This window comes from Macrotis lagotis, chromosome 5 (genome assembly GCF_037893015.1).
Source record: "Macrotis lagotis isolate mMagLag1 chromosome 5, bilby.v1.9.chrom.fasta, whole genome shotgun sequence".
NCBI lineage: Eukaryota > Metazoa > Chordata > Mammalia > Peramelemorphia > Peramelidae > Macrotis > Macrotis lagotis.
The window spans coordinates 1015559-1042930 of record NC_133662.1 but is presented as its reverse complement, the minus strand read 5'-3'; the positions used below and the strand labels follow the sequence as shown (position 1 = coordinate 1042930).

Here is a 27372-nt window from a genome sequence, read left to right as displayed (position 1 = left end):
TATAGAGAAAAGATAAAGGAGTGACTTTTGGAGGAGTGGGTAAAATAAGAAATTAGAGGGAGATAGATAAGGTAAGGTAAGATAAGAAAGGGGGAAGATAAGGGAACAGGAATAGGGCAAAAAGAGACTGAGAAGGAAAATAGTGAGTAAAATTAAGGAGGGAAATTCGTAAATAGTAATGAAAATTTTGAATGTGAATGGGATGAACTTATATTTGACAAGTGTATAGACTTAAGATTTGGGGGATAAGAATTCCTCCTTCCTTTACTCCTGGAGTCCCTATACCCAACTTGTTCCAGGTCTGCTATGTTTTCCCAGGTCCTGGACTGGGATAACCATTTCCACATTTGGTTTTCAGAGTTCACAGTTTTTTCTACCTACCTTTCCAGAGGGGTAGAAAATCTCTTTTCCTTTAGTTTTACAAAGATGAAGTTTGACTTTTTCAAAAGAAACTCAAATATAGAGGATAATGGAAAGGGAAAGAAACTGTAAACAAAGATAGTGGAAGACTGGCCTTATCCAAGAGAATAATCCTTTGGGCTGGGCTGAGTTGGACTGGCTTCTTTCTCCCCTCTGTAGTTGGAGGCCCAGATCAACTTACTGAGAAGCAAGCGCCATGAGGTCAGCATGGAGAACCAGAGACTCCAGGAAACCCAGAGGGCTTTGACTGGGCAACTGGAGCAGGTCCAAGGGCAGCTGCAAGTGACTAGGAGACACCTGAATCAAGCAAAGGGCCAAGTGGTGTGGCAGGTGGAAGAGGAGACCAGGTAAGTAGTTGCTCAAGACTAGGGTGGAAAAATGAAGTGGGAGGATGATAGTGAAGGAGAGGAGTATAATGGAGGCCCGGAACTTCAGGCTCTCCCACCCATATACTCCAAGTAAGGGAACCATTCAGCCAGTGATGATAGCAATACTAGTTATGATAATAGTGTGTATTCATAGGGTACTTTTCTATTTACCAAGAATTACCCTTTGAGGTAGGTGGGACAAGTGTCATCCCCATTTTATAGATGAGGAATTTGAGACTAGAGATAAAGTGATGAGTCTAGATTAAGTAAGGGTCAAAACTGAATGTTATGGAATTGAAGTGCTTCAGTGAACCTCAAAAGTTTTCTGGTGCAACTTATATTCAGGGACAGGTAGTTGTAGTCATGTGTTGGAGTTAGCTACCACTGACTCTCAGAAAGCTATTAAATTTTCAGTCTGAGTATTTATACCTCAGCAAATACTACAGATCAATACTTGATTTATCATTTTATTGATTATTTAGTCTTAAGAAAATGATGGAGAAAATGTTAACAATGTAGATAAAAAGTGTGTTGTGCCTCTTTTTTTTTGAAAACTAGTTGTTTAAACATTTACTAGCACGCTAATGGACTAATTAGCACAACTAATGTTGCTGTTAGGGTGTACAATATTTTTCTGGCAGAACATAATTCTTATAGGAGTTTTTGCATTCAACCTTAGTGACTTGCCTTTGTTCCAATCTTCTATACATAACTTCATAAAAATCTGGGTTGGTTGGATTTCCTATGCATTCACATTGGTCTCTTATGCAACTCTCTTTTTTTCTCCTCACTGGGATATTTTCTGTTTGTGTCTTCAGGATTTCATCCTTGAAAGATCATTTTACTTCTTTAACTGACTTTTCCTTCAAAATCTTAAGCCATTGAATCCTACCATTTTTTGTCCTGAACACTCTGAAGTTTGCTATCCCTAATTCAAGGGTACTTGTCAGACTGTCTAACTTTCCCTTCTATTTCCATCATAAACTCAATGATGGAGCAATCTCTTGCCACCATGATTCCTGTCCTTCTGGGTAGTGAGAAACAGGTCTAGAAAAGAGGTTCTTTGTCACTTCTAGCTTTAGAAAGATGAAATTAATAACAAAGCAAGAAACAAATTAATTAGTTCTGCTTTTAGCAGAGTGCTAACTGATGATTGGATTGTTAAAGTTTCCCATCACAGTATCATGCCACTGTACAATATGTTTTCCAAAATCTTCATCTAATTCCTCCTTCTGTCCCAGTGGTCTGTAGTATATCCCTATAATAATATTATTCCTGTTTCTTCTTTCACCAATATTTACCCAAATATCCTCTGATACCAGTCTTCCACATTTCCTCACCTGAATATCTTTATATCTATATCTATGAATAGTTACCCACCCTACCTCCCCCACCCTAACCTTCTGACAGACTGCTCTTTTTTGTTTATTTTTAAATTTTTAGTGCTATAATTTGTTTCTAGGTTGCCTTTATTTCCTAATATATCCTTTCTGCTTCCCAGTAAAAATAATAATTATTATGTGTTTTTCAATTGTTTTGGTCATGTCTGACTCTCTATGATCCCATTTGGGGTTTTCTTGGCAAAGACACTAGAATGACATGCCATTTCCTTCTCTAGCTCATTTTTAGCTGAGGAAACTGAGGCAAATAGGATGAAGCAACTTGCCTTGAATCACACAGCTAGTAAGTGTTTGAAGTCAGATTTGAATTCAGGAAGATGAATTCTCCTAACTGTAGGCTTGGCAGTCTATCCATTGTGCCCCTTACCTACCACTAGCTATAAAATGGCATTAATAATAGTGCCCACCACCCAGTATTATTATGAAAATCCAATGAAAAGGTGCTTAGTTCAGTCCCTGACTTGACAAAGGACTTCCCTTCTCATATCCTGTTCTTTTTCATTTAATCCAGTCCCTGATAAATTGCTAAATGGTGTGATGATTGGGGACTATGTATCCTATACCCTCCTAGCATACAGAATGGGGACTGTCTATACTTTCTGATTCATAATAGGCTGTAAAAATTCTTAGAATCTCAGAAGACAAAGGGACCTTAGAGGCAGGGTGTGTGCTAGAACTAACTTGAACAAGCTGGCTAAAGCCCATTGTTTAATTTTCAGAATGAACATATATATACCTTGAAAATTGGCAAACATTAAAAATCAGGGCATGATTTATTGTTTTGTTGGTTGTTTGGGTTTAAGAATGTGGAGAAAATGTTAATAATGCAATGTTTTTCCTCTTGAGAGCTGGTTGTTAAACATTTACTAGCAAATCCCTGCTCAGAAGCCAACCTACCCAGACCAAGAATCCTTGCTACAAGGTCCCCAACAAATGGCTAACTAGTTTCTAATGTCCAATCTACTTCTATCCAAAGCAGTTCTTTCCATTTAAAGACAGTTTTGTTAGGAGTCCAAAATCTGACTTTCTAAAACTTTCTCCAGTATTTTTAACTTTGTATTTTGAACAAATTTGATCTCTTTTCCAAAACCTGTCCTTTAAATGCTTGAAGACAACTCTTAGACATCCCAAGTCTTCTATACTCCAGGCTGAACAACTTCTATTTCTTCAACAGATTCTTTTTTTTATTAAAGATTTTATTTATTTTGAGTTTTACAATTTTTCCTCTAATCTTACTTCTCTCCCCCACCCCCCTCAGAAAGCAATTTGTCAGTCTTTACATTGTTTCCATGTTGTACATTGATCCAAATTAAGTGTTATGAGAGAGAAATCATATCCTTCAGGAAGAAACATAAAGTATAAGAGATAACAAGATCAGACAATAAGATATCAGTTTTATTCTAAATTACAGGAAATAGTCCTTGGACTTTGTTCAAACTCCACAGTTCTTTCTCTGGATACAGATGGTTTTCTCCATTGCAGACAGACCCAAATTGTCCCTGATTGTTGCACTGAGGGAATGAGCAAGTCCATCAAGGTTGAACATCACCCCCATGTTGCTGTTAGGGTGTACAATGTTTTTCTGGTTCTGCTCATCTCAGCATCAGTTCATGCAAATCCCTCCAGGCTTACCTGAATTCCCATCCCTCCTGGTTTCTAATAGAACAATAGTGTTCCATGACATACATATACCACAGTTTGTTAAGCCATTCCCCAATTGAAGGACATTTACTTGATTTCCAATTCTTTGCCACCACAAACAGGGCTGCTGTGAATATTTTTGCACAAGTGATGTTTTTACCCTTTTCCATCATCTCTTCAGGGTATAGACCCAGTACTGGTATTGCTGGATCAAAGGGTATGTGCGGTTTTTTTTTTTTTTAGGTTTTTACAAGGCAAATGGGGTTAAGTGGCTTGCCCAAGGCCACACAGCTAGGTAATTATTAAGTGTCTGAGACCAGATTTGAATCCAGGTACTCCTGACTCCAAGGCCGGTGCTTTATCCACTATACCACCTAGCCGCCTGGTATGTGCATTTTTGTTCCCCTTTGGGCATATCAACAGATTCTTATGAGACACAGTTTTCTCTTCCCTCACCATCCTAGTCATTCTCTTCTAGAAGCTTTCTGGTTTATCATTTTTCTTCTTCTTAAAATAGGGGCTCAGAATGTAAAATGATGGGCTTGATTAATTGGCCAGTGTGATCCTTTCTGACTACAGAACACTAACTGAGCAAGACATTCCATATGTGTTCTAACCAGGGAAGAATATATGGAATGATAACCTCCCTGGAACTGCAAATGATGTCTCTCAGAATATAATTAATTTTCATTAATGTTGCATGAAAAGCATTAACTTATTTTTTGGCTACTGTAACACACTGTAGAAGTATACTGAGCTTCCTACTCAGGTCTTTTTCCTCCATCCTATACTTGGAACTCTCAGAAGAGTTCAGAAAAAAGAAAGATTCCAAATACATAGAAGCAACTGGTTGGTGCTATGAATAGTCAGGAAGACCTGGTTCCAAATCCAATCTGATATTTCCTAGCTGGGTGATCCTGGGCAAGTCACTTAACTTATGTTTGCCTCAGTTTCCTTAGCTACAAAATGGGGATGAGAAATAGCACTTAACTCAAAGGGTTATTGTAAGAATCAAATGAAATATTTGGATAGAGAAAAAGTAATCAGGATAGTCCCTGGTACATTGTAGATATAATTTTAAAAATGATTCCCTTTCTCTCTCTCTGTAGACTGGACTGGCTAGTAAAGGGTTCGAACAGGACTCAAACTTGAGCTAGGATTTGAAGGATAGTTAGGCTTTTGATGCATGTAAAGAAAGAGGGCATTTCCTGAAGGGGGAATTAAATGAAGGAAGATACTGAAGCTGTCAAGGAGTAGTGTATAGGAAATATAATGTGGAAGCCCATCTGAATGTCATCCTGAGTTTTCTTTTTCTCCTGTTCTTTCTGATGTTATTTGTTCTGCAGCCTCCCTAGTGATCCTCCAGTTGGCCCAAAGAATATTTCGGACTCTCAACATGCTAGCTTATTTTCTGAAGAAGACCCACTGCCATCATTGTTTGAGGAAGGTGACTGGAGTCAGCTACTGAAAAATTTCACCAGCCCCCTGGCAGGGAACAGCACCCAGGTTTCCTGGAGCCTAACCCCAACCCCAACTTCCCTACAGGGACACCGCACCCCCCGAGTGGTCAAGCAGATCTCTATTACTAAGTCAAATTCCTGGCAGCTCAATCAGGAGTCTCCTTCAGACCCAGATGTACCTCCAAGGAGCTCCCCAGGGTCATCTGCAGCCTCTGCTGTGGTATCAGAACTCAATGTTGCTGATGATCCAAGGTCTGAAGTGATTTTCCAGTGGGACTTTCAGAGAGTACCTTCTGGGGAGCCAGCAATCACTACTGGGGGACAGGCAGCTCCTTTGTTAGGAGAGTCCCTGGCCAGCTTAGACTCCCTGCCTAGTCAGGGCCTGGATGGGTCTGGTAAGGGGATTGAGGACACAGATGGAGATGAGGTGAGACAGGGAGATGGGCCCACATCAAATATGTTCTCCAAGGGCCCCGGCTCTGAGGTGTCACAGCAGTCACTGGTTCTTTCTGCAGACGTGCAGGCCAGCACCTGGAAAGTGCATCCAAAGATGTCTCATTCAGGTCTGCATCCAGCTGGCTCTGAGCAAGAAGTGGGGTCATGGGGAAAGGAAGTGTTCACACCTGGACCAGATGGGCCTGTTAAGACTCCTGAGCTAGTGTTGATACAAGGAAGCACTTCCAAGAGGGAGCAAGAACAAGAAAAAATGAATACAGATGAGTGGGAAGTTGAGACCAGTCCACGGAATGATGCTTCTGATCAGGAAACTGGGCTCAGAGAGTCACCTGGGTCAGATGTGGGTGAGGTTCCTGGGGAGGGATCCAGGAGCAGGGAATTACCTATACCAGATGTGGGTGAGGTTTATGGAGAGAGATCCAGGAGTTCAGAATCACCTGTGTCAGATGTTGGTGAGGTTCCTGGGGAGGGATTTGGGAACACAGAGATACTTGAGTCAGAAGTGGGTGAGGTTCTTGGAGAGGGATCCAGGAATAGAGAATCACCTGTGCCAGATGTTGGTGAGGTTCCTGGTGAGAGACCCAGTAGCATAGAGTCATCTGGGCCAGATGTGGGTGAGTTTCCTGCTGAGGGAGCTAGGAGCATAGAGTCACCCAGACCAGATGAGAGTGAGGTTCCTGGTGAGGGATCCAGGAGCAGAGAATCACCTGTGCCAATTGTGGGTGACGTTCCTGGGGAGGAGTCCAAGGGCTCAGAATCATCTGGGCCAGATGTGGGTGAGGTTCCTGGTGAGAGATCCAGGCACACAGAGTCACCTGGACAAGATATGGGTGAGGTTCCTGGTGAGGGATCCAGAAGCACAGAATCACCTGGGCCAGATGTGGAAAATGCTCCCAGTCAGGAAGCTGGACTTACAGAGTCACCTGCACCAGATATAGGTAATCACCATACACAGGAAACTAGTCACGTAGAATCATCTAGGCCATATGTGGATGGTGCCCTTAGTCAGGAAGATCAAATCTTAGGATCACTCGAGTTAGATGTGGAAGCTCCTGGTGAGGAGACCCAGTTCATTCATTTAACCAGAGTCATGCAGCCACCTGAGATAGATACGAGAAATATCTTTTCTGAAAAAGAATCAAAACTGATAATATCTCCCAGAGCAGATGCAGACAATGCTTCAGGTCAGGAAGCAAGGGTTCTGGAGTTAGTCAGGTTAGATATGGGAAATGTTTCTTGTGAGGAAGTTAGGATCCTAGATTCAGATGAGCTAGAGAAAAATAATCACTCAGGTCAAGAATTTGGGCTCCTACAATCACCTGATTCAGATGTGTATGTTTATCCTAGTTATGAAGTTAGGCTTTTAGGGTCAAACCAGACAGGCATAGGTGATACTATAGAGTCAAACAGACTAATTATGAGAAATGCTCTTGATCTGGAAGCTGGACTCACAGGGTCACCTGGGTCATATGGAAATGATGTCCCTGGACAGGAAACAAGATTTATGGAATCATGGGAGCTAGACATTAAAGATTCTTCTGATAAGGAGACTCAGGTTTTGCAATCACCTGACCCAGATGTGGGAGAGATTCCTAGACAGGAAAATGTACTCATGAACTCACCTGAGCCAGATGTGGCTGATGACATTGGTCAGGAAGCTTGGATAGGTATAGGTGATGCTGCTGTTCAGGAAGCTAGAGTCATAGAGATGTGTAAAGGTGATGTGGGAAATGCTTCTGATCAGGGATCTGGGCTCATAGAGTCACCTGAGCTACATGTAGATGATACTTCTGGTCAGGAAAATGTTTTTTTCCAATCAGATGAAACAGACATGGAGGATATTTCTGGTCAGAAAGCTGAGATTCTATATTCACTTGACTTAGATTTGAGTGATGTTCCTGGCCAGAAAGCCAGGTATAGAGAGTCACTTGGATCAAATGTGAGTGATGTAGCCATTCAGGAAAATGGATTCATGAATTCATCAGTAATAAACCAAGCAAATTCTACTGGTCAGGAAGATAAGTTCGTGGAGTTTCCTGAGATAGATATGGGTATGACTGCTATTCAAGAATCTGAATTCATAGATGGAGAATCTTGTCTGGATGTAAGGAACACTTCTGGCCAGGAAACCAGGCTCTCCGAGACATCCAGATCTGAAGATGATGGTACCTTTCTGTACTCACCTGGCCCAGATGTGGGGGATGCTTTTAGTGAGGAAGCTAGACTTGTTGAGCAACCCAGGATGGATATTGATGTTGCTACTGTGCAGGGAACTGATGTTACAGAGTTGTCTAAGATTAATGTGGGAAATGGTTCTGATCAAGAAACTAGGTTCATAAGATCAGTTAAGATGGATGCTCCTAGTGGGGAAATTGGGTTAATAGAGTTACCTAGGTTAGAGTTGGGAAATGCTTCTGGTGAGGAAGCTAGGTTGGGGGATTCATGGGAGATAGAGGAGGGAATTGAGTTTAGCCAGGAAGCTAAGTTTAAGGAATCATGGGAGATAGATATGGGAAATGCTGAGATTACTGAGATTATATATTCATCAGTCCCAGCTATGAGTGATTCTCTTGATCAGGAAGCTGGGATTGTGGAGTTACATGGACTATATTTGAGTGAAACCTCTATTCAGGAAGCCAGAGTCTTAGAGTCAATTGAAAAAGATATGGGTGATGGCTCTGAACAGGGAGTTGTAATTAGGGAGTCATATGAGGCAGGTGTGGGAAATCCTTCTGCTCAGGATATAGAAATTCTGCATACACCTGGACCAAGAAAGAATGATTCTCCTGGTCCTAAAACTGAGATCCTGCATTCACCTGGCCTTTATATGGGAGATTCTATTGTTCAGGAAGCTGGGGTCACAGATTTGTACAAGTCAAATGTGGGAAATGCTCCTGATCAGGAAACCAGTTTCATACCATCATCTAAGACAGATGTGAATGATGCTGCTGATAAGGAAGTTGGGTTTAGGGAGTCATATATGATAGATAGGTGGGACAATCCTGTACAGGAAGTTGGACTCAAGGAGTCATCAATGTTAGATCTGAAAGGGACTCCTGGTCAGGAAGACAGATTCATAGAGTTACCTGAAACATGTTTGGATGACAAGTCTAATCATCAGGTGGAGCAGACAGGGTCACCTGGGCCAGATGTGAGAGATGTTCTTTGCCAAGAAGGTGGTTTTAGAGAATCTTATGAGACAGATGAGGAAGATATTTTGGGGCTCATGGAGTCAACAGGTCTGGGAGAGATTCCTAGTCAGGAAGGCAGCTTCTTGGAGTTCCCTGAGGAAAATGTGGATGATAGTAGTCAGGTAACTGGGCAGCCAGGGGCACTGGGGCCAGATGTGAAGGATACTCCTGATCAGGAAGCTGGCTTCAGGGAATATTATGAGAAAGATATGAAAGATGTGTTGGGTAAAGGAATTGAGTTTGGCACAATTGTTGGTGATGCAATTACTGGTCAAGGAATTTTGATGTTAGAGAAACATAAGCCAGATGTGGGGGATGCTTCTGCTCAAGATACTGATATTATATATTTATCTAGATCAGGTATTAGTGATTCTGCTGACCTGAAGGTTGACAGCATGCAATTACCTGATTCATATGTGATAGATTCTATTGCTCATGGAGCTGGGGTCATAGAATTTCAAAGGCCAGATGGGAGAAATACTTCTGATCAGGAAACCAGATTCATGCCATCATCTGAGGCATATGTGAGAGATGCTCCTCCTCAGGAAGCTGAAATTCTTCCTTCTGACCCAGGGCTGGAAGATTCTTCTAGGCAGGAATCTGGGTTCAAGGAGTCATCATCACCAAGTCTGGTTGGAGCTCCTGGTCAGGAAGATGGACTCTTGGAGTCATCTGAGGCAAGTGTGCATAATGAGCCTGATCATCAGGTTGGGCAGACAGGGTCACCTGGGTCAGATGTGAGGGAGGCTCTTGGCCAGGAAGGTGACTTTGGGGAGTCTTGTGAGATAGATGAGGAAGAAACTTTGGGACTCATGGAATCAAGACTTCTGGGAGAGACTCCAAGCCAGGAAGGCAGTTTCTTGAAGTTAACTGAGGAAGGTGTGAATGATGGGTCTAGTCAAATAACTGAGCAGACAGGGTCATTTGACTCAGATGTGAGGGAAGCTCCTGCTCAGGGAGCTGGGTTCAGGAAATCTTTTGAGACTGATTTGAGAGATACATTGGGTAAGGAAGTTGAGTTTGGCTCAGATGGGGGTGATGCAATTATTGGTCAAGGAATTTTGGTGCTAGAGAAACATGAACCAAATCCAGGGGATGCTTCTAGACCTGATCAGACCACCGGACTTACAGAATCATATGAACCAGAAATAGATGATATTTCTAGTCAGGAAACTGAGATTATGCACTCACCAGGCTCAAATAGGTGTGATGCTTTTGGTTGGGAAGCTAAGTTTAGGGAATTATGTGAGACAGATGTGGGAGATACTGAGAATGCTGAGATTATGTATTCACCAGTCCCAGATATTAGTGATATTCCTGGTGAGAATGAGACCCCTATTCAGGATGCCAGAGTCTTGGAGTCACTTGAAACAGATGTGAGTGATGGTCCTGATCAGGAAGCCAGATTCCTGCCATCTGAGACAGATTTGAGTGATGCTGCTGATCAGGAAGCAGGATTTAGGGAGTCATATGTGGTAGTTGGGGGGGACATTCCTGGTCAGGAAGCTGAGATTCTACATTCATCTGGTTCAGAGATAGAAGACTCTTGTGGTCAGAAAAGTGGGTTCAAGGAGTCATCAGTGCTAGATCTGGGAGGGGCACCTGGTCAGGAAGGCAGGTTTATGGAATCATCTGAGGCAGGTGTGGATGAAGGGCCTAATCATCAGGTTGGGCAGATAGTGTTATCTGGACCAGATGTGAGGGATGCTCTTGGCCAGGAAGGTGAATTTAGTGAGTCTTGTGAGATAGATGAGGAAGATACTTTGGGGTTCATGGAATCAACAAAAGGCAGCTTCTTGGAATTACCTGATGAAGGTGGGGATGATGGATCTATTGAGATAACTGAGCTTACTGGGCCAGATGTGGGGGATGCTCCTGATCAGGAAATCAGGTTCAGGAAATCTTATGAGACAGATTTGAGAGATGCATTGGGTAAGGAAGTTGAGTTTGGCATTGATGGTGGTGATATGGTCACTGATCAAGGAATTTTGATGCTAGAGAAACATGAACCAAATATGGGGAATGCTTCTAGACTTGATCAGATAACTGGATTTATAGACTCATTTGCACCAGAAATGAGTGATATTCCTAGGCAGGAAACTGAGATCATGCAATCAACTGATTCAGATAGGTTTGATGCTTTTGGTGAAGGAGCTAAGTTTAGGGAATTGTGTGAGACAGATGTGGGAGATGCTGAGAATGCTGAGATTATGTATTCACAAGTCCCAGATATGAGCGGTTTTCCTCATGAGGAAGCTGGGATTGTGGAAATACATGGGTTATATGGGAATGAGACCCTTATCCAGGAAGGCAGAGTCTTGGAGTCACCTGAAATAGATGTGAGTGATGGTCCGGGTCAAGAAGTTGTGATTAGGGACTCATATGAGAAAGGTGTGGGAAATACTTCTGTTCAGGATACTGAAATTATGCACTCACTTAGGCCAAGTGTGAATGATTCTGCTGGTTCAGAAGCTGAGAAACTGCATTTACCTGACCCAAATGTGAGACATTCTATGGGGCAAGAAGCTGGAATTTTACATTCACCTGGCCCAGAGGTAAAAGATTCTCCTGGTCAGGAAGTAAGACTCAAGAAGTCATCAGAGCTAGATCTGGGAGGGACTCCTGGTCAGGAAGGCAGGTTTATGGAGTCATCTGAGGCAGGTATGGATGATGGATCTAATCATCAGGATGAGCAGACAAAGTCACCTGGGTCAGATGTGAGGGAGGCTCTTGGTCAGGAAGGTGACTTTGGGGAGTCTTGTGAGGTAGATGAGGAAGAGACTTTGGGACTCATGGAATCAAGACTTCTAGGATCAGAGACTCCAAGTCAGGAAGGCAGTTTCTTGGAGTTCCCTGAGGAAAATGTGGATGCTAGTAGTCAGGTAACTGAACAGCCAGGGTCACCGGGACCAGATGTGAAGGATACTCCTGATCAGGAAGCTGGCTTCAGGGAATATTATGAGAAAGATATGAAGGATATGTTGGGTAAAGGAATTGAGTTTGGCACAATTGTTGGTGATACAATTACTGGTCAAGAGATTTTGATGCTAGAGAAACAAGAGCTAGATGTGGGGGATGCTTCTAGACCTAATCAGATAACTGGATTTATAGAATCATATGGACCAGAAATAGGTGACATTCCTAGCCAGGAAGCTGAGATCATGCATTCACCTGGTTCAGATAGGTGTGATGCTTTTGGTCCGGAAGCTAAGTTTAGGGAATTATGTGAGACAGATGTGGAAGATACTGAGAATGCTGAGATTATATATTCACCAGTCCCAGATATTAGTGATATTCCTGGTGAGAATGAGACCCCTATTCAGGAAGCCAGAGTCTTGGAGTCACTTGAAACAGACGTGAGTGATGGTCCTGATCAGGAAGCCAGATTCCTGCCATCTGAGACAGATTTGAGTGATGCTGCTGATCAGGAAGCAGGATTTAGGGAGTCATATGTGGTAGTTGGGGGGGACATTCCTGGTCAGGAAGCTGAGATTCTGCATTCATCTGGTTCAGAGATTGAAGACTCTTCTGGTCAGGAAAGTGGGTTCAAGGAGGCATCAGTCCTAGATCTGGGAGGGGCACCTGGTCAGGAAGGCAGATTCATAGAGTCATCTAAGGAAGCCATGTACGACCTGTCTAATCATCAGGTTGGGCAGGTAGTGTCACCTGGGCCAGATGTGAAGGATGCTCTTGGCCAGGAAGGTGAGTTTAGAAAGTCTAGTGAGATAGATGAGGAAGATTCTTTGGGGTTCATGGAATCAACAGGTCTGGGAGAGACTCCTAGTAAAAATGGCATCTTCTTGGAGTCACCTAAGGAAGATGTGAATGATGGATCTAGTCAGGTAACTGAGCAGGCAGGGTCACTTGGGTCCAACATAATGGATGTTCCTGGTCAGGAAGCTGGGGTTATGGAGTTACATAATCTATATGTGTCTGAGACTCCTCTTCAGAAAACTAAAGTCTTGGGGTTATCTGAAATAGATTTGAGTGATGGCCCTGGTCAGGAAGTTGTGATTAGAGAAGCACATGAAGCAAATGTGGGAGATACTTCCGCTCAAGATATTGAAATTATATATTCACCTAGATCAGGTGTTAATGATTCTGTTGGCCTGGAAGTTGAGAGCATGCAATCACCTGATTCATATGTGGTAGATTCTATTGTTCAGGAAGCTGGGGCCACAGAATTGCAAAGGTCAAATGTGAGAAATACTTCTGATCAGGAAATCAGATGCATGTCACCATCTGAGGCTGATGTGAGAGATACTCCTGGTCAGGAAGCTGAGGTTCTTCCTTCTGGCCCAGAGGTGAAAGATTCTCCTGGTCAGAAATTTGAGTTCAAGGCGTCACCAGTGCCAAATCTGGGAGGGGCTCCTGGTCAAAAAGATGAGCATGTGGAATCACTTAAGACAAGTGTGGATAATGGGTCTAGTCCTCAGGTTGGGCAAACAAGGATACTTGAGCCAGATGAAAGGGATACACTTGACCTGGAAGGTGGGTTTAGTGAATTTTATGAGATAGATGAGGAAGAAACTTTGGGGCTCATGGAGGCAGAAATGCTACATCTGAGAGACACTCCTAGTGAGGAAAGAAAATTCTTGGAGTCACCTGAGGAAGTTGTAAATGATGGATCTGGTCAGGTAACTGAGCAGGCAAGGTCACCTGGGCTAGACTTGAAGGATGTTCCTGGTCAGGAAGCTGGGTTTAGGAAATCTTATGAGAAAGATATGAGAGATGTATTGGCTAAGGAAGGTGAGTTTCTGGATTCATTTCTCTTGGATGGGGGTGATACAATTACTGGTCAGGAAATTCTGATGCTCGAGACACATGAGCCAGATGTGAGGGATACTTCTAGTCAAGATCAGATAGCTGGATTTATTGAGTCATGTGGACCAGAAATGGGAGATATTCCTAGTCAGGTAGGTGAGATTGTGTATTCACTTAGCTCAGATAGGTGTGATGCTTTTGGTCAGGGAGCTAAGCTGAGGGAATTGCATGAGATGGATGTTGAAGATACTGAAATTATGTGTTCACCAGTCTCAGATGTGTGCAATTTTCCTGGTCAGGAAGTTGGGGTTGTGAAGTTACAAGGGCTATATGTGAGTGAGACCTCTATTCAGGATGCCAGAGTCTTGGAGTCACCTGAAACAGATGTGAGTGATGGTCCTGGTCAGGAGAAAGTGATTAGAGAGTCATATGAGGAAGGTGTGGGAGATACTTCTGCTCAGGATACTGAAATTTTGCACTCATTTAGGCCAAGTATGAGTGATTCTACTGGTCCTGAACCTGAGATCCTGCATTCACCTGGTCCATATATTGGTCAGGAAGCTGGGGTCATAGAATTGCATAGGCGAGATGTGGAAAATGCTCCTGATCAGGAAACTAGATTCATGCCATCATCTGAGACAGATGTGAGGTATCCTGTTGCTCAGGAAACTGGGCTCACAAAATCATCAGTGCCAGATTTGAGAGGGGCTCCTGTTCAGGAAAGCAGATTCTTGGAGTTACCTGAGGCTGGTGTGATTGATTGGTCTTGTCAACAGATTGGGCAGATAGGGTCACCTGGGCTAGATGTGAGGCATGCTCCTGGCCAGGAAAATGAGATTTTACACTCCCCAAGCCATGATGTGGGTGATTATTGTCATCAGGGAACTGGCAGGTTCATAGACTCCTCTAGGCCAATAATGGATATTCTTTCTGCTGAAGAAGTCCATCTCCCACAGTCACCTGGGCCAGATGTAGGGGATGCTCCTGAGGAAAAATCTGGTGATAATCAGTCCCCCAGGCCAGATGTACTGCCTGTCATTCCAGAACATGGAGGACTGCAGGACCAGAACCCAGAAGATGTGTGGAGAGCTGAGGACAGGGGACTCCAGAAGCAAGCTCAGGAAGGGGTCTTGTTCCCAAAGGATTCTTCTGGAAATACACTTGACCCTCAGGATTCAGGACAGGATCTTTCCATCCCAATGGAGGCAGGAGCTCAGTCTGGATCTAAAGTTCCAAGAAAACAGATAACATGCCCTTCCTCAGAACCAAGGGAAGAAAGCCGACCCGAAGTCACTAAGGAAACCAGACATAAACCCAAAGCCCAGGCAGCTGGGACCAGCCCAGGGAGAGAATCTTCTGACCCTGATTATCTCTTCCATGTTCTTTTCCTGGGAGATTCCAATGTGGGCAAAACATCTTTCCTGCATTTGTTACATCATGATTCCTTTGCCTCGGGCTTGACTGCGACTGTAGGTAAGATTATTAACCCTGCATATGGGGGTAGGGATGGAAGTTTAGACTCAAAGGAAACAGAGAATCTTATGCCTTACAAGAGGAAGCATTAAGATAGGCCTGCCCTTATGCACAAGCAAAATAGATATTTTCTATTGGATTTGAGGGCTGTTAGGTGGTGTAATGGACAACACTGGACCTGGAGTCAGAAAAACCTCAGTTTAAATGTAGCCTCAGACACTAGCTGTGTGACCCTGAGCAAGTCATTTTACCTTGTTTGCCTCAGTTTACTCATCTATAAAATTAGCCAGAGTAGAAAATAGCAAACCACTTCATCATGTTTGCCAATAAAAACCACAAATAGGGTCTTGACAAGTTGGAAACAATTGAACAATAATAACAACAAAATAGAATCTGAGGGATACTGGGAATCTCCTTCCATTCAGGAATGCCTCTTTTGTAGAGTCAGAAGACCTGAGTTCAAATACTACTGCTGATACCAGTCTGTGTGACTTTATGTAAGTCACTTTTTTGTTGTTGTTGCCTCACTATTCTTATCTCTGAAGTGGGGATAATAATACTTGTACCATCTACCTTCTCCAAGGGTTCGTGGGAAGAAAATGCTTGTAATCCTAAAAGCATAATGGATATGTGAGTTATTTTATTATAATGTCAGAAATTAAGAGCCGAATGTTGAAATTGTGTTTTATCAGAACCCTAGAATATAGACATATAAAAATGTAACTGGATGAAGGCAAGGTCAGTTCTCACTCCTAAATAGGACAGTACTTTGCAATGCTTTACTGAATTCAGGACTGAATCTTGCTGCAAGTCCATCTGTACACACCTATGGCTTTAGGTTAAGTGTAAATAAAACTGCTAAGCTTTAAGTCACTTTCTCCCCTTTCATGTTACTTTAAAATGTACACACCCCCAATGACAAGGAACTGGGGCATGTTAATCTCTGATTCCTTAGGGTGGAGTGAGTTTATCAGATGTTTGTCAGGAAGGGATACATGAAAATCCTGGGAGAATCTCAGGTCTTTTGGTTTCAACCTTGTGTGACCTTGGGTGAGTTAATTAACCTTGCTTGCTTCAGTTTTCTAATGTATAAAATGAGCTGGAGAAGGCAATGGCAAAGGTGAATTACTTCCCTTTTTGGACCTCCCTTTTCTTGTCTGGAAAAGGGGAAGGATGGACGAAATGTATTCTAAAGCCCCTTATAGCTGGTCCTATATTTGATGGTGGCTCTGGAGAGGACTGGAAAGAAGGACAAAGGTGGGAGGTGGAAATTCCATGATGGTTTTCAGATGCTTTATAGTTTTGCAGTGGGCAGGCTTAGCTAAGGAGTTCATCTTTGGCATTCCTCTCTGGCAACAGCTTTGATTTGCTTTTAAAGGTGTTAATTCTTTAAAAAATTTTTTTATTTAAGGCAATGAGGTTAAAGTGACTTGCCCAAGGTCACACAGCTAGGCAATTATCAAGTGTCTGAGACCAGATTTAAACTCAGGTTCTCCTGACTCCAGGACCAGTGCACCACCTAGCTGTTCCTCAAAGGTGTTAATTCTAACATTAAGGATGAGGAGGGATTCTCCCCCTAGAACTGAACTTGAGCCCCAGGACCTCAGGGGTCCAAGATTTAACTATATTTTCATTGAGCAGCAAGAAAGGCAATGTGGTACAATGGATAGAGAGCTCTGGTTGAATTTGGAATTGGGGGTGGGGAAGCACAGGATTTAGGGTTGGAAAGATCATCTAATCAAATGCCCTCATTTAACAGATGAAGAACCAAGTCCAGAGAGATCAAACCACTTGCCAAAGGTCATAGTTCACTCAGTAGGCATGCCTCCACAAATTATCAGAAGTAGGAGTTGGAGGTATGGTTGGAGACAAGCAAGATCTTGTGACTTGACTGAGAAGTGGCAGCATTGTAGGGAGAGTTCTGGTCCTAGAGACAGAAGACCTGGGTTCTACTTCTCTTTTATTTACTAGCCATGTGACCCAGGGTAAGTCATTTCTCTCTTGACTTCAATTACTTCAACTGCCAACAAATGGGTGGAAGAATTGGACTAGATGTTTAATAATGTCACAGCTCTGTGTGTCTATGAATTTAAAGTCATTTCACTTTTCAGACCTTTATTTTTTTCCTTAGCTATAAAATAGGGATAAGATTATATTTCTTTACAAAATTGTTTTGAGGAAAGTGCTTGGTTGTTCTTGTTTTTTTTGGGGGGGGGAATTCTATAATTCCAATTGCTGCAGGAATCTTGAGGTAAGGACACTTTCTGTCAATGCACATTAGTATCTGTTTGGAAATTTATATTCTAATAGCATTGACTGGACCTGATAGCAATGACCTGGGCCAAATTGATTCACTTTTCTGAAACCTCAGTTTCCTCACCTGTAAAATGGGGAATATCTACTAAATCTAAAATGAAGACTACCCATTTCACACAACTCTGAGTGAGGTTCAAATGAGATCATGGATATGAAGGGTTTTGTAAATTGTAAGGTGTCATATAAATAATATCTCAATTATGTGGACACAACTAGGCATGCTGAACCTAGAGGCAGGAAGACCTGAATTCAAATGTAGCTTCAGGTGCTTAACAGCTCTGTGACCCTAAGGGCAAACCACTTAACCTCTCTCTGTTTCACTTTCCTCAACTGTAAAATGGAGAGGATAATGACTTTCCCCTCCCAGTGTTGTTACTAGGATCAAATGAGATAAAACTTGTAAAACTTCTCTAACAGTGGATACCCTGTTGCTTAATCAATGCTGCCTCCCTTCCTTTAACATTGCAAAGTATGCTACAAATCTCATTTGAGCTTCACAACAACACAATGAACGAGGTGCTATTATTATTATTGCAGATGGAGAAACTGAGGCTGAGAAAGGTTAGTTACTAAGTGTGTGAAATAGCAAGGCAATAAGTATTTATACAAATCCAAAAAGAGTTTACATTCTAATAGGGGAGTACATTAAAGGTAGTCAAAAGGGGAGGTTCTTGGTGATAAAATCTGGAGTCAGAGCAGAGTTCAGAGGGGAATGAAGCAAGGCCAGCCTGGATTCCTTCCCAGAAGACCCCCGGCACTGAGAGAATTTCCAGAGTTAGATGACCATTAAGGCATGTTGACAAAGTCAATAAATGGCCTTAAAATGTGTGTGTGTATGTTTATGTATATTCATGTGTATATTTCTGTATATGTATTTATATGTATAAATATAATTGTTATTATTGTTTCTAGGCAGGTCAGTTTTGTTGAAAAGGCTACCAGGTTTGGAATGCTTACTTTTCAGTCATGTGACTTTGGACATTTCATCTCATCTGTATAATGGTAGGGTTGAATGAGATGATCTCTAAGGTCTCTTCCAGCTAGGAATCCTATTATCTTTGTTGAGTCATTTCAGTCATGTCTGACTCTCCATGACCTCATCTGGGGTTTTCTTGACAAAGATCCTGGAGAGGTTTACTATTTCCTTTCCTCATTTTACAGATGAGGAACTGAGTCCAAGAGGGTGATGTGACAGTCACGTAGCCAGTAGGTGTCTGAAGGTGGCTTTGAACTCAGGTCTGATCTACTGCACCACCTAGCTGCCCCAGGAACCTAGGATCTTATTTATGGATCACACACACTGTTGTGTGTGCTGGGCTCTGGAGGATATGTCATCCCCTTTCCCTCACACGTCTCTAATTCAACAGGTTATAGCAGGAGCACTCTTCTCTATGTGGGGAAAATAATGTGATAGGGTCCCAGCCTGTGGGAGCTTACAGTTCCATCACAGTGTCACAATCAAGTCTGGAGTGTGATTTGGCTAAGTCCTTGGTGGAGACTTGCCAGCCACAAATGGTGAAGAATCAATAATTAAGGTCTTATGAAGTAGCCCCAGTCAAGACTCTAGAGGCTGAGAAGACAGAGATTTCTTTGGTTTAGAATAGTCAGAGAAAGCTTCCTGGAGCAGACGAGTCTCCAGCAAAGTCCTAAAGGGGAGAAGGACTTGCCTGCTCAGAGAGGAGTGGGGAGAATCTCCTCAGAGCAGAAAGCTCTGGTCACCTTCCCTTCCCCTGCCCTCATATCCACCTCCACACAAGAGCACAGGGATAGGAGCAGGAAAACTCCAGTCTTCCAGTCTATGTATTATCAAGTCTCCACCAGGGCTGATACAGGGATCCATCTTCCCTCTCTGCCTCTGTGCACTGGCTGACCCCCATGCTAGCAATGTCAGTCCTCTTCACCTTTACAGCAGTCCTTTCCCTCCTTGGTTTCAAGACCAATCTCTGCCTTCCTGCTTGAAAGGCTTGAAGCCTTTAGTGCCGATAGTGCTGTCCTTCCACTCCAATGATCTTTTATCTACTGATAGACATACAGTACACATCTGCATATAACAATATATGCATACTTATGTGTGTATATGGACACACACAAATATAATGTATATATTGGTATATAAATATTATAGACATGCATTACAATATGGTACATGTACATGCAACATATGTGTTTATACACGTATACTTTGTGTAGACACACATAATATATATTTGTATTATACACTTGTGTAAATATACCTTATATATTGTGTGTCCATATTTATCTCCTTCTGTGTCTATTTGTGTATGTGTCTGTGATACTCACACATATACATGCTGTATGTCTACATACACACAGACACTAACATATAGTTAGTTATGTTATAAATGTGCACACATGCATGATACACATGTAACTTGTGTGTATATATTATAAATGTACATCTACAAATGTTGCATACACACTTGTATGTACACACTCATGTATAATCGTGTGTGTGCATTTATGTTGTACATGTGCATTTATAAATATATTTTGCACACAAATCCATAATTTATGATAACTTGTATACACAGATATTATGCATGTATGTGTGTATATACACACATACATAATGTGGATATTTAAATGTATATTTCTGTACATACACAAAGACATACACCATAGCTTGTATACATGCATGTTGGTTGTGTGTGTGTATGTGTGCACACATATCTTGTGTCTATACACTTGTATATGTGTCATACTGCAATTCACACATTGTGTATATACACACACATACACACATGAATATGTGTATTTATATATACATGAATGTGTGAATACACTCATTTAGTGCAGGACACAGAATACATAGTCACTAGAATAGGGGAGAACATTCCTAGCAGCAGAGACATCTCCCCTCTAGACTGTAACCTCTTCACATAGAGGGACTATTTTAATTTTGCCTTTGTATCCTCAATATCTAGTATAGTTCCAGGCACATACATGGATGTTTAATAAATTCATAATGATGGACTTGGCATTTCCTTCTAAGCAGGTCTTGGAATTTGGCAATAAAAATTATTGCTTTCATTTGAATAGGATTTTAAGGTTAATGAAGAATTTTAAAAATTATTTATTATTTTCATTTAGTTCTAATAAGACTCTCTGTAAAGTAAGTGCTATTATTATACCCATTTTACAGAGAATCTGATTGAAGTTGAGAGAGGTTTAGTCATATGACTATGCTTCTTTCTGGCTCTCAGTCAGGTGCTCTAGCCACTCAGGGTTTTACTCTGGATAGGGCCCTGCCTCTCATTTCTCCACTGTATCCTAGGAATGGATTATCGGATCAAAAACCTGGTGGTGGATAATCGGCGGTTTGCACTGCAGCTCTGGGACACAGCAGGGCAGGAGAGGTGAGAAGGCTTCTTGCTTGTCATACTCCAGTGGGGAACCCAGTGAGGGTTTGGTGGTGTGGAGGGAGAAAGGGAGGGAAGCCAAGGCATAGTCCAAGTTCACAGTCTGGGAGAATAGGATACACACACACACACACACGACACACACACAAATACACACACAAAAATATACACATACAAATACACAAAGAAGACCCATGTAATAGAAGAAAAGACAATGGGATCATAGATTTGAATATGGAAGGGACCTCAGAGGCCATCCATGGCAACCCTCTCATTTAATAGGTGAGGAAACTGATGCTCAAAGAGGGACTTGCCCAGGATTACACTGGTAGCAAAAGATGGGATTCGAATCCAAGTTGGTCCTTTGATTCCAAGGGCAGCTAGGTGATGGAGGGAATAAAGGGACTGACCTGGAGTCAAGAAGACTCATCTTCCTGACTTCAAATTTGACCTTACACACTTACTAGTTGTGCAACCCTGGGCAAATCACTTCACTTTTGATTCAGTTTCCTCATCTTTAAAATAAGTTGGAGATGGAAATGGCAAATCATCCCAGTATCTTTTGCCAAGAAAACCTCAAATAAAAGCACAAAGAGTCAGACATGGCTGAAACTTTAATTCCAAATCCTGTGCCCTGAAGGAGGAATCATAAAAGTCTAGGATGTCCTACCTCAGCAGAAATGAGTCACTTCCCTTTTCTGGGCTTCAATTCCTTCATCTGTAAAATGGAAGAGTTAGAGTAGAACTTTTATTCTAAGGTTTTTCCCTCCCTTGCTTTTCCTCCTATGATATATCACAGCTTCCCTAAGGCCTGAGTCTCTTAGGGATAACATTTGCCCAACAGCAGGAGTTTAAATAGATGATGATCTTTCCCTCAAGGCTGAGGTTTTTTGGCTGCTTAAGTCAGCCTGTATCTTACTAGGATTCTCCTGGTAGGTACCACAGCATAACCAAGCAGTTTCTCAGGAAAGCCGATGGTATTGTGCTCATGTATGATGTCACCTGCCCAGGAAGCTTCACCCATGTGCGCTACTGGCTGGATTGCATCCAGGTAAGAGGGCTTGATGCCAGGCCTGGTCTATTTACTGTCTATTTCCTTTCCCTAGCAGGAGCAGGGATTCGACAAAAGGTGGGGGTAGGTGTCCCTGTCTTCCAAATAGATGAGATGGTGTGAATGAGGGGAAAATAGGTCCAGTCCTATAAAGCCACAACCATACAGTGAGGACCCAGACAAAAACTATTTTCTTTATATCCTGTGATTTTTCCCTACTCAACATTAGTCCTAGATATAGTCATAATAACCTTTCCTTGGCTGTCATAGAGATCTGCAACTCTCACCCTAGGTTGTGTGATAGCTAGGCTCATTCTGCCCCAACTTCCTAATCAGTTGTTAATAAGACTTACTGAAGCTCTGCTATATCTCCAACCCACTGCTACTTGCTGAGAGGAATCTGGGAGAAATAAAAAGCATGGTGCCTACCCTCAAGGAGGTTATATTCTATTTGGGGAGGAAGAACACATACATGCTTCATTCTATTCACAAACATCATATGCATGCATGTATATTACACGTATTGATGCAGGATCTAGATATACAGGTGCATGTTGTCTATGTACAACACAAATGTTGCACATGCCTACAAAGATACTACCATGCACACAGGCACACAGGCACAATGCATGTGCTTTGTGTACTGTGCTCATAAGCATTCATGTACACAGTTTCTTAGACTCTCTATAGACATCACATTCTTGTGTATCTATATACACATGCACGCATACATGAGTGTGTACACACAAGATCCCGTACACAAATGTACACAGATGCTGATATATGTGAAGGCAGCTAAGTGACTGGAATACTGGACATGAAGACCGGAAGATCTGAGTTCAAATCCAGCCTCAGATGCTTACTAGTTGTGTGACTCTGGCTGAGTCACAACTTCTATTTGCTTTAGTTCACTGAAAAAAGAAATGGCAAACCACTTCAGTATCTTTTCCAAGAAAACCCCACACCCAGTATTGGTGTGCCAGAATCCATGGAGTCACAAAGAGTCAGACACAACTCCAACAGCAACAACAATGTGCACATACACATTTATACAACATTGTATATTTGCATGCATATATCTCTCAATAGCTCAATACATGCACATATAAACATGTATATATAAAACAGTAGGTTTCCACACAATGTCTATGTACGTATTCATTTACACACACACATCTCCATGTGTGCAAACACACCCATTTATGTGATTGCATACATACACACATACACACATGCATACATTTCCAAGTGGTATATTATAGAGCTCAGATAAGAATAGTTCATGTTATTATGGTACTTTAGCACTTCCAAAGTACTTTTTCTCATACTTACCCAAGGTGCAAGTTTTAATATCCCCAATTTGGCTTAGCTGTTATGAATTCCACAAGGCCACAGAACTGAGGAATGTCAGAGAAGGGCCTTGAACCCAGGTCTGATGACTCCCCACCTAAAACCTTTCTTGCAAATCTCACTGCCTCTTTTTGTTTTTTTTGGCCTTTGTTCTTTGCTGCCTTTTTGGGGGGAGGAGGAGCAAAAAGGTGGCCCAAGGGATAAAGCACCAGGCCTAGAATGAGGAAGACCTGCATTCCAATCTGACCTCAGGCACTTATTAGACATGTGACCCTAGGAAAATCACTTCACTCTGTTTGCCTCAGTTTCCTCATCTGTAAAAATGAACAGGTAAAGGAAATGACAAAGCACTCCAATCCACTTATTTGAACTAGGGATTTTTAAAGAGGTCGAAACAGATTGTAGTACAATCCAGGCATGGGTATGGAAGATGGAATACCTGGTATAGATAACTATAAATAGATCAGTTTGATTGCAGTGTAGAGGACATAAGGGATGGGGGTAAGGTGAAATGTCTAGAAAGTCAGAGAAAGCCTACAAGCTCTAGATACAACTAGGAGGCTGTCCTAATAGACTAAACAAGAATTGATAGTGGTCATGAGAGTGTTGTGGAAACTTGTTTGGATATTGGCTGGGGAAGGAGGTAAAGGACAGGGAGGAGATGAGGAGAACTCTGTAGTTATGAACCTTGTTGACTGGAAGGATGATGTTACTTTCAAGAGAAATAGAAAAGTGATGGTGACTTTGGGGAGGAAGATGATGGATTCTCTTTTGGACATGTTGAGTTTGAGATGTTATGAAACAATAAAATGGAGTGTCCAACAGTTTATGAAACAGGTAAGACAAGCTCAGGAGAGATATAAGGGCTTGAAATCATCTCCATATAGTTAATAATTAAATCCATGGGAGCTAATGAAATTACCAAGGTGGGGAGGGGATATAGGGATAATGAGAAGACAGCCAAGGAAAGAGACTCCTGGTTTAAGAGAGTTAGACCTGGATAATGACCCAAAAAAGAAGATGAAGGAGAGGGCAGACAGGGAGAAGGAATATCAAGAGTAAATGGGGTACTGAAAACTGAGAGAGGGAAATATCTGAAGGAGGCAAGGTGGTCAACAATGAGGTCAAGAAAGACAAGAATTGAATAAAGGCCATTGGATTTGGCTTTCGAAAGATCAGTGGTAACTTTGGAGAAATCAGTTTCAGGAGTCAGATTATAATGAACCAAGAAGTGATCAGGAGAGACAGTAGAGGCAATGAGTGTAGATAGCTTTTTCCTATGAATTTAGCAATCAATAAACACAAGCATTCTGATATACAAAGAACAAAGAAGAGAATTGTATATGAAACTGTGAACTACAGCTATTTACAGTTTGTTTTTCTTAAAGTGCATATTAAATTTTACAAGGGAGTAATAAAACCACCCTGCCCCCTCCCTTTAAAAACCCTCCCTTGTAATAAATTAATAGAGGCAGGCAAAACAAATCAACATATTGGCTATGACTGAAAATGCAAGTCTTGTTCTATACCCCAAGTCCATCATGTCTCTGTCAAGAGATGGGAGAGGCACACTTCAATATCAGGATTCTGAAGTCATATTAAGTCATTTGGGTCAAAGGACTGAAGTCTTTCAAAGATATTCCTTTATATTACTGGGGTTATATTAAGTTGTTCTGGTTCTGTGTTTCTTCAAACAAGTCTTGCCAAATTTCTCTGAACTCTTTACATCCATCTTGTAATGAAATAATATTCCAATACATTCACATGCCAAAAGCTGTTCAGTTATCATTTAATGGAGGGGCACCCACTTTACTTCCAGCTGTCTACTCTCTAGTATGTTTTCCACCTATACCTCTGGTATAGATAGGGTCACATGCCATAAAGAGTGAGACCTTAGACCAGGAAGACCTTGAAGGTCATTTAAAACCCTAGGTAGGGGGCAGCTAGGTGGTGCAGTGGATAGAGTACCAGCCCTGGAGTCAGGAGTACCTGAGTTCAAATCTGACCTCAGACACTTAATAATTACCTAGCTGTGTGGCCTTGGGCAAGCCACTTAACCCCATTGCCTAGCAAAAACTAAAAGAAAAAAATCCTAGGTTAGATAAGAAAGCTGGGAAAAGATAACAAAGGTAGATAGAACTTAGTTTATTTGAGGGGATGGAGAGTTAAGAAATGCCCTTATTTGGAACAGAAAGGAGCATGTGGATGAGTGGAAGTTCAGGTTAGGTAAGAAAAAGAGGTCCAAGCTTTTGATGACTCAGATTTTACCCTATTTTTGTCTGGTCTTTCAGTCCCTCAGGATCTGGCTCTCTTCCTTCCTAACACTGCTCTTTGAACTCATAAAATGGAACCTTGAAGAGAAAGTCTTTTGGGATTCTTGGGATGGAAAGGAAATCGTGCTCCCTTTCTACAAAAACAATATGTGTGTATTGTACTGCAGGAAGCAGGACCTGATGATGTCGTCATCCTTCTCCTTGGGAACAAGATAGATTGTGTGGAGAAGAGGCTGGTGTCCACAGAGGCTGGACAGCTCCTGGCCAAGGTAAGAGTCCTATCAGACATGACTGTTCTCAAAAGAGGGGACAATTCCTACAAGATGGAGGCAGACTTGCCTCTTAGTCATAGCAACCCAGGGGCAATCTCAACAGAGATTGCAATCTCTTACTGCAGGGGACCTAGGCAGCTAGGGTTGCACTAGGGTTAGGGAAAAGAGGCAGGCAGTATGGTGTGACAGAAGTTGTAATGGTTTCTAAATCATAAGATTTGGGTATGAAACCCAGTTGTTGGGTTTTTTTAATGAACTACTTAGCCTTGAGTAAATGATTATACTTCTCAGCTTTTCAGTTTATTCAAATGAATCAATCAATTGATTAAAAATAATTTCTTGAGCATATATTATGGTCCAAACACTTTGCTTGGTTCTGGTGATACAAAAAGAGATAAAAGATGATCCTTTTATTTTAATATGAATAAAAATGGATAATAGAAGTCTAATAGTGAATTGGTTGGTTGCTGTCCTTCATACCCAAATAACATTACTATGTTAGAGTTAGGGTCTGACTGACCAGACCAATACAAGCTCAGAAGGCTCTGCCATAGGTTGGGCACAAATTCTAATGAAGGAGACAAAGAACAAAACAAGCTATATACAGGATAAATAGGAAATAATGAACAGAGAGAAGACACTAGAATTAGGAAGGGTTGGTAAAGACTTTCTGTAGAAGATGGAATTTTAATTGAGACTTAAAGGAAGTCACAGGAGGAGTTGAGGAAAGAGAGTATTTATTATAAGTATAGGAGACAGTCATTCATAATGTAACACTATCCTTTGGGATGAACTCCTGATCTTTCAAGATTTGATGAGACTCTGTATCAAAGAAAAGAAGAAATAAATAGGAGACCATCTCATCCCAGATACAGATTTGCCTAGTAGACATGCACTCATTAGGTTCAAGGGGACTCACAGCTCCTCCCCACCTAGAAGCTTTAGCAGTTTATCCTCCTCATTCAGGAGCAACTAGGGAAGAAAAGAGGTCTTTTTGACTATTTGGTGCCCTTTGGGTGCACACCAACCAAGCTGGGATCAGTAACCAGTCAAAAGACCCCTCTTTGTTACCTAGCAAAAAGAGAGGAAACAGTGGCAAGATACCTGTCCACAGAGAAGGATCCTCCATTATGCATGCCTGGAAGCGGGCTTCCCATATCCACTTGTGGGATTTACAACAGACAACCATATATGTAACTGAGGACTGAGCTCTCACTGATCAGTCCGCTGTTACACACAAAGTAAGGAAATTGGAACAAATGATCTCTGAAATCCTCTTCTAGTTCTAGAACCAAAAGATTTAATTTGGTAATTAATGAAAAAAAAAAGATATATGTGGGATGCCTGGCTCCTCACACACCCCATAGAAAACACTAAGGAGAAGGAAAATGACTAAAAGGGCAAGTGGGAGAAAATGAAAACCAATGAAATTTAAAAGGAGCAAAGCTGAAGGCAATTCAATTTTTCAAATCCAATTTTTCCATTTTTTCCAATTACATGCAAAGTTAATTTTCACATTCATCCTTTTGCAAACTTTTGAGTTCCACATGTTTCTAC

General features: G+C 41.8%; 1 protein-coding gene across 3 annotated transcripts in view; it reads left to right on the top strand.

Annotated features, from left to right (window-relative positions):
- Positions 1-27372, top strand: part of RAB44 (RAB44, member RAS oncogene family) — a 98017-nt gene that overhangs the window by 58916 nt on the left and 11729 nt on the right. For 2 of the 3 annotated variants that reach the window (XM_074236399.1, XM_074236398.1), the window contains 5 exons: positions 580-767; positions 5176-15173; positions 20785-20866; positions 21806-21920; positions 25711-25812. In XM_074236399.1, coding sequence (XP_074092500.1) covers positions 580-767; positions 5176-15173; positions 20785-20866; positions 21806-21920; positions 25711-25812 — 10485 coding nt within the window. The remainder of the gene's footprint in view (positions 1-579; positions 768-5175; positions 15174-20784; positions 20867-21805; positions 21921-25710; positions 25813-27372) is intronic. The other variant, XM_074236400.1, reaches the window with a different exon arrangement.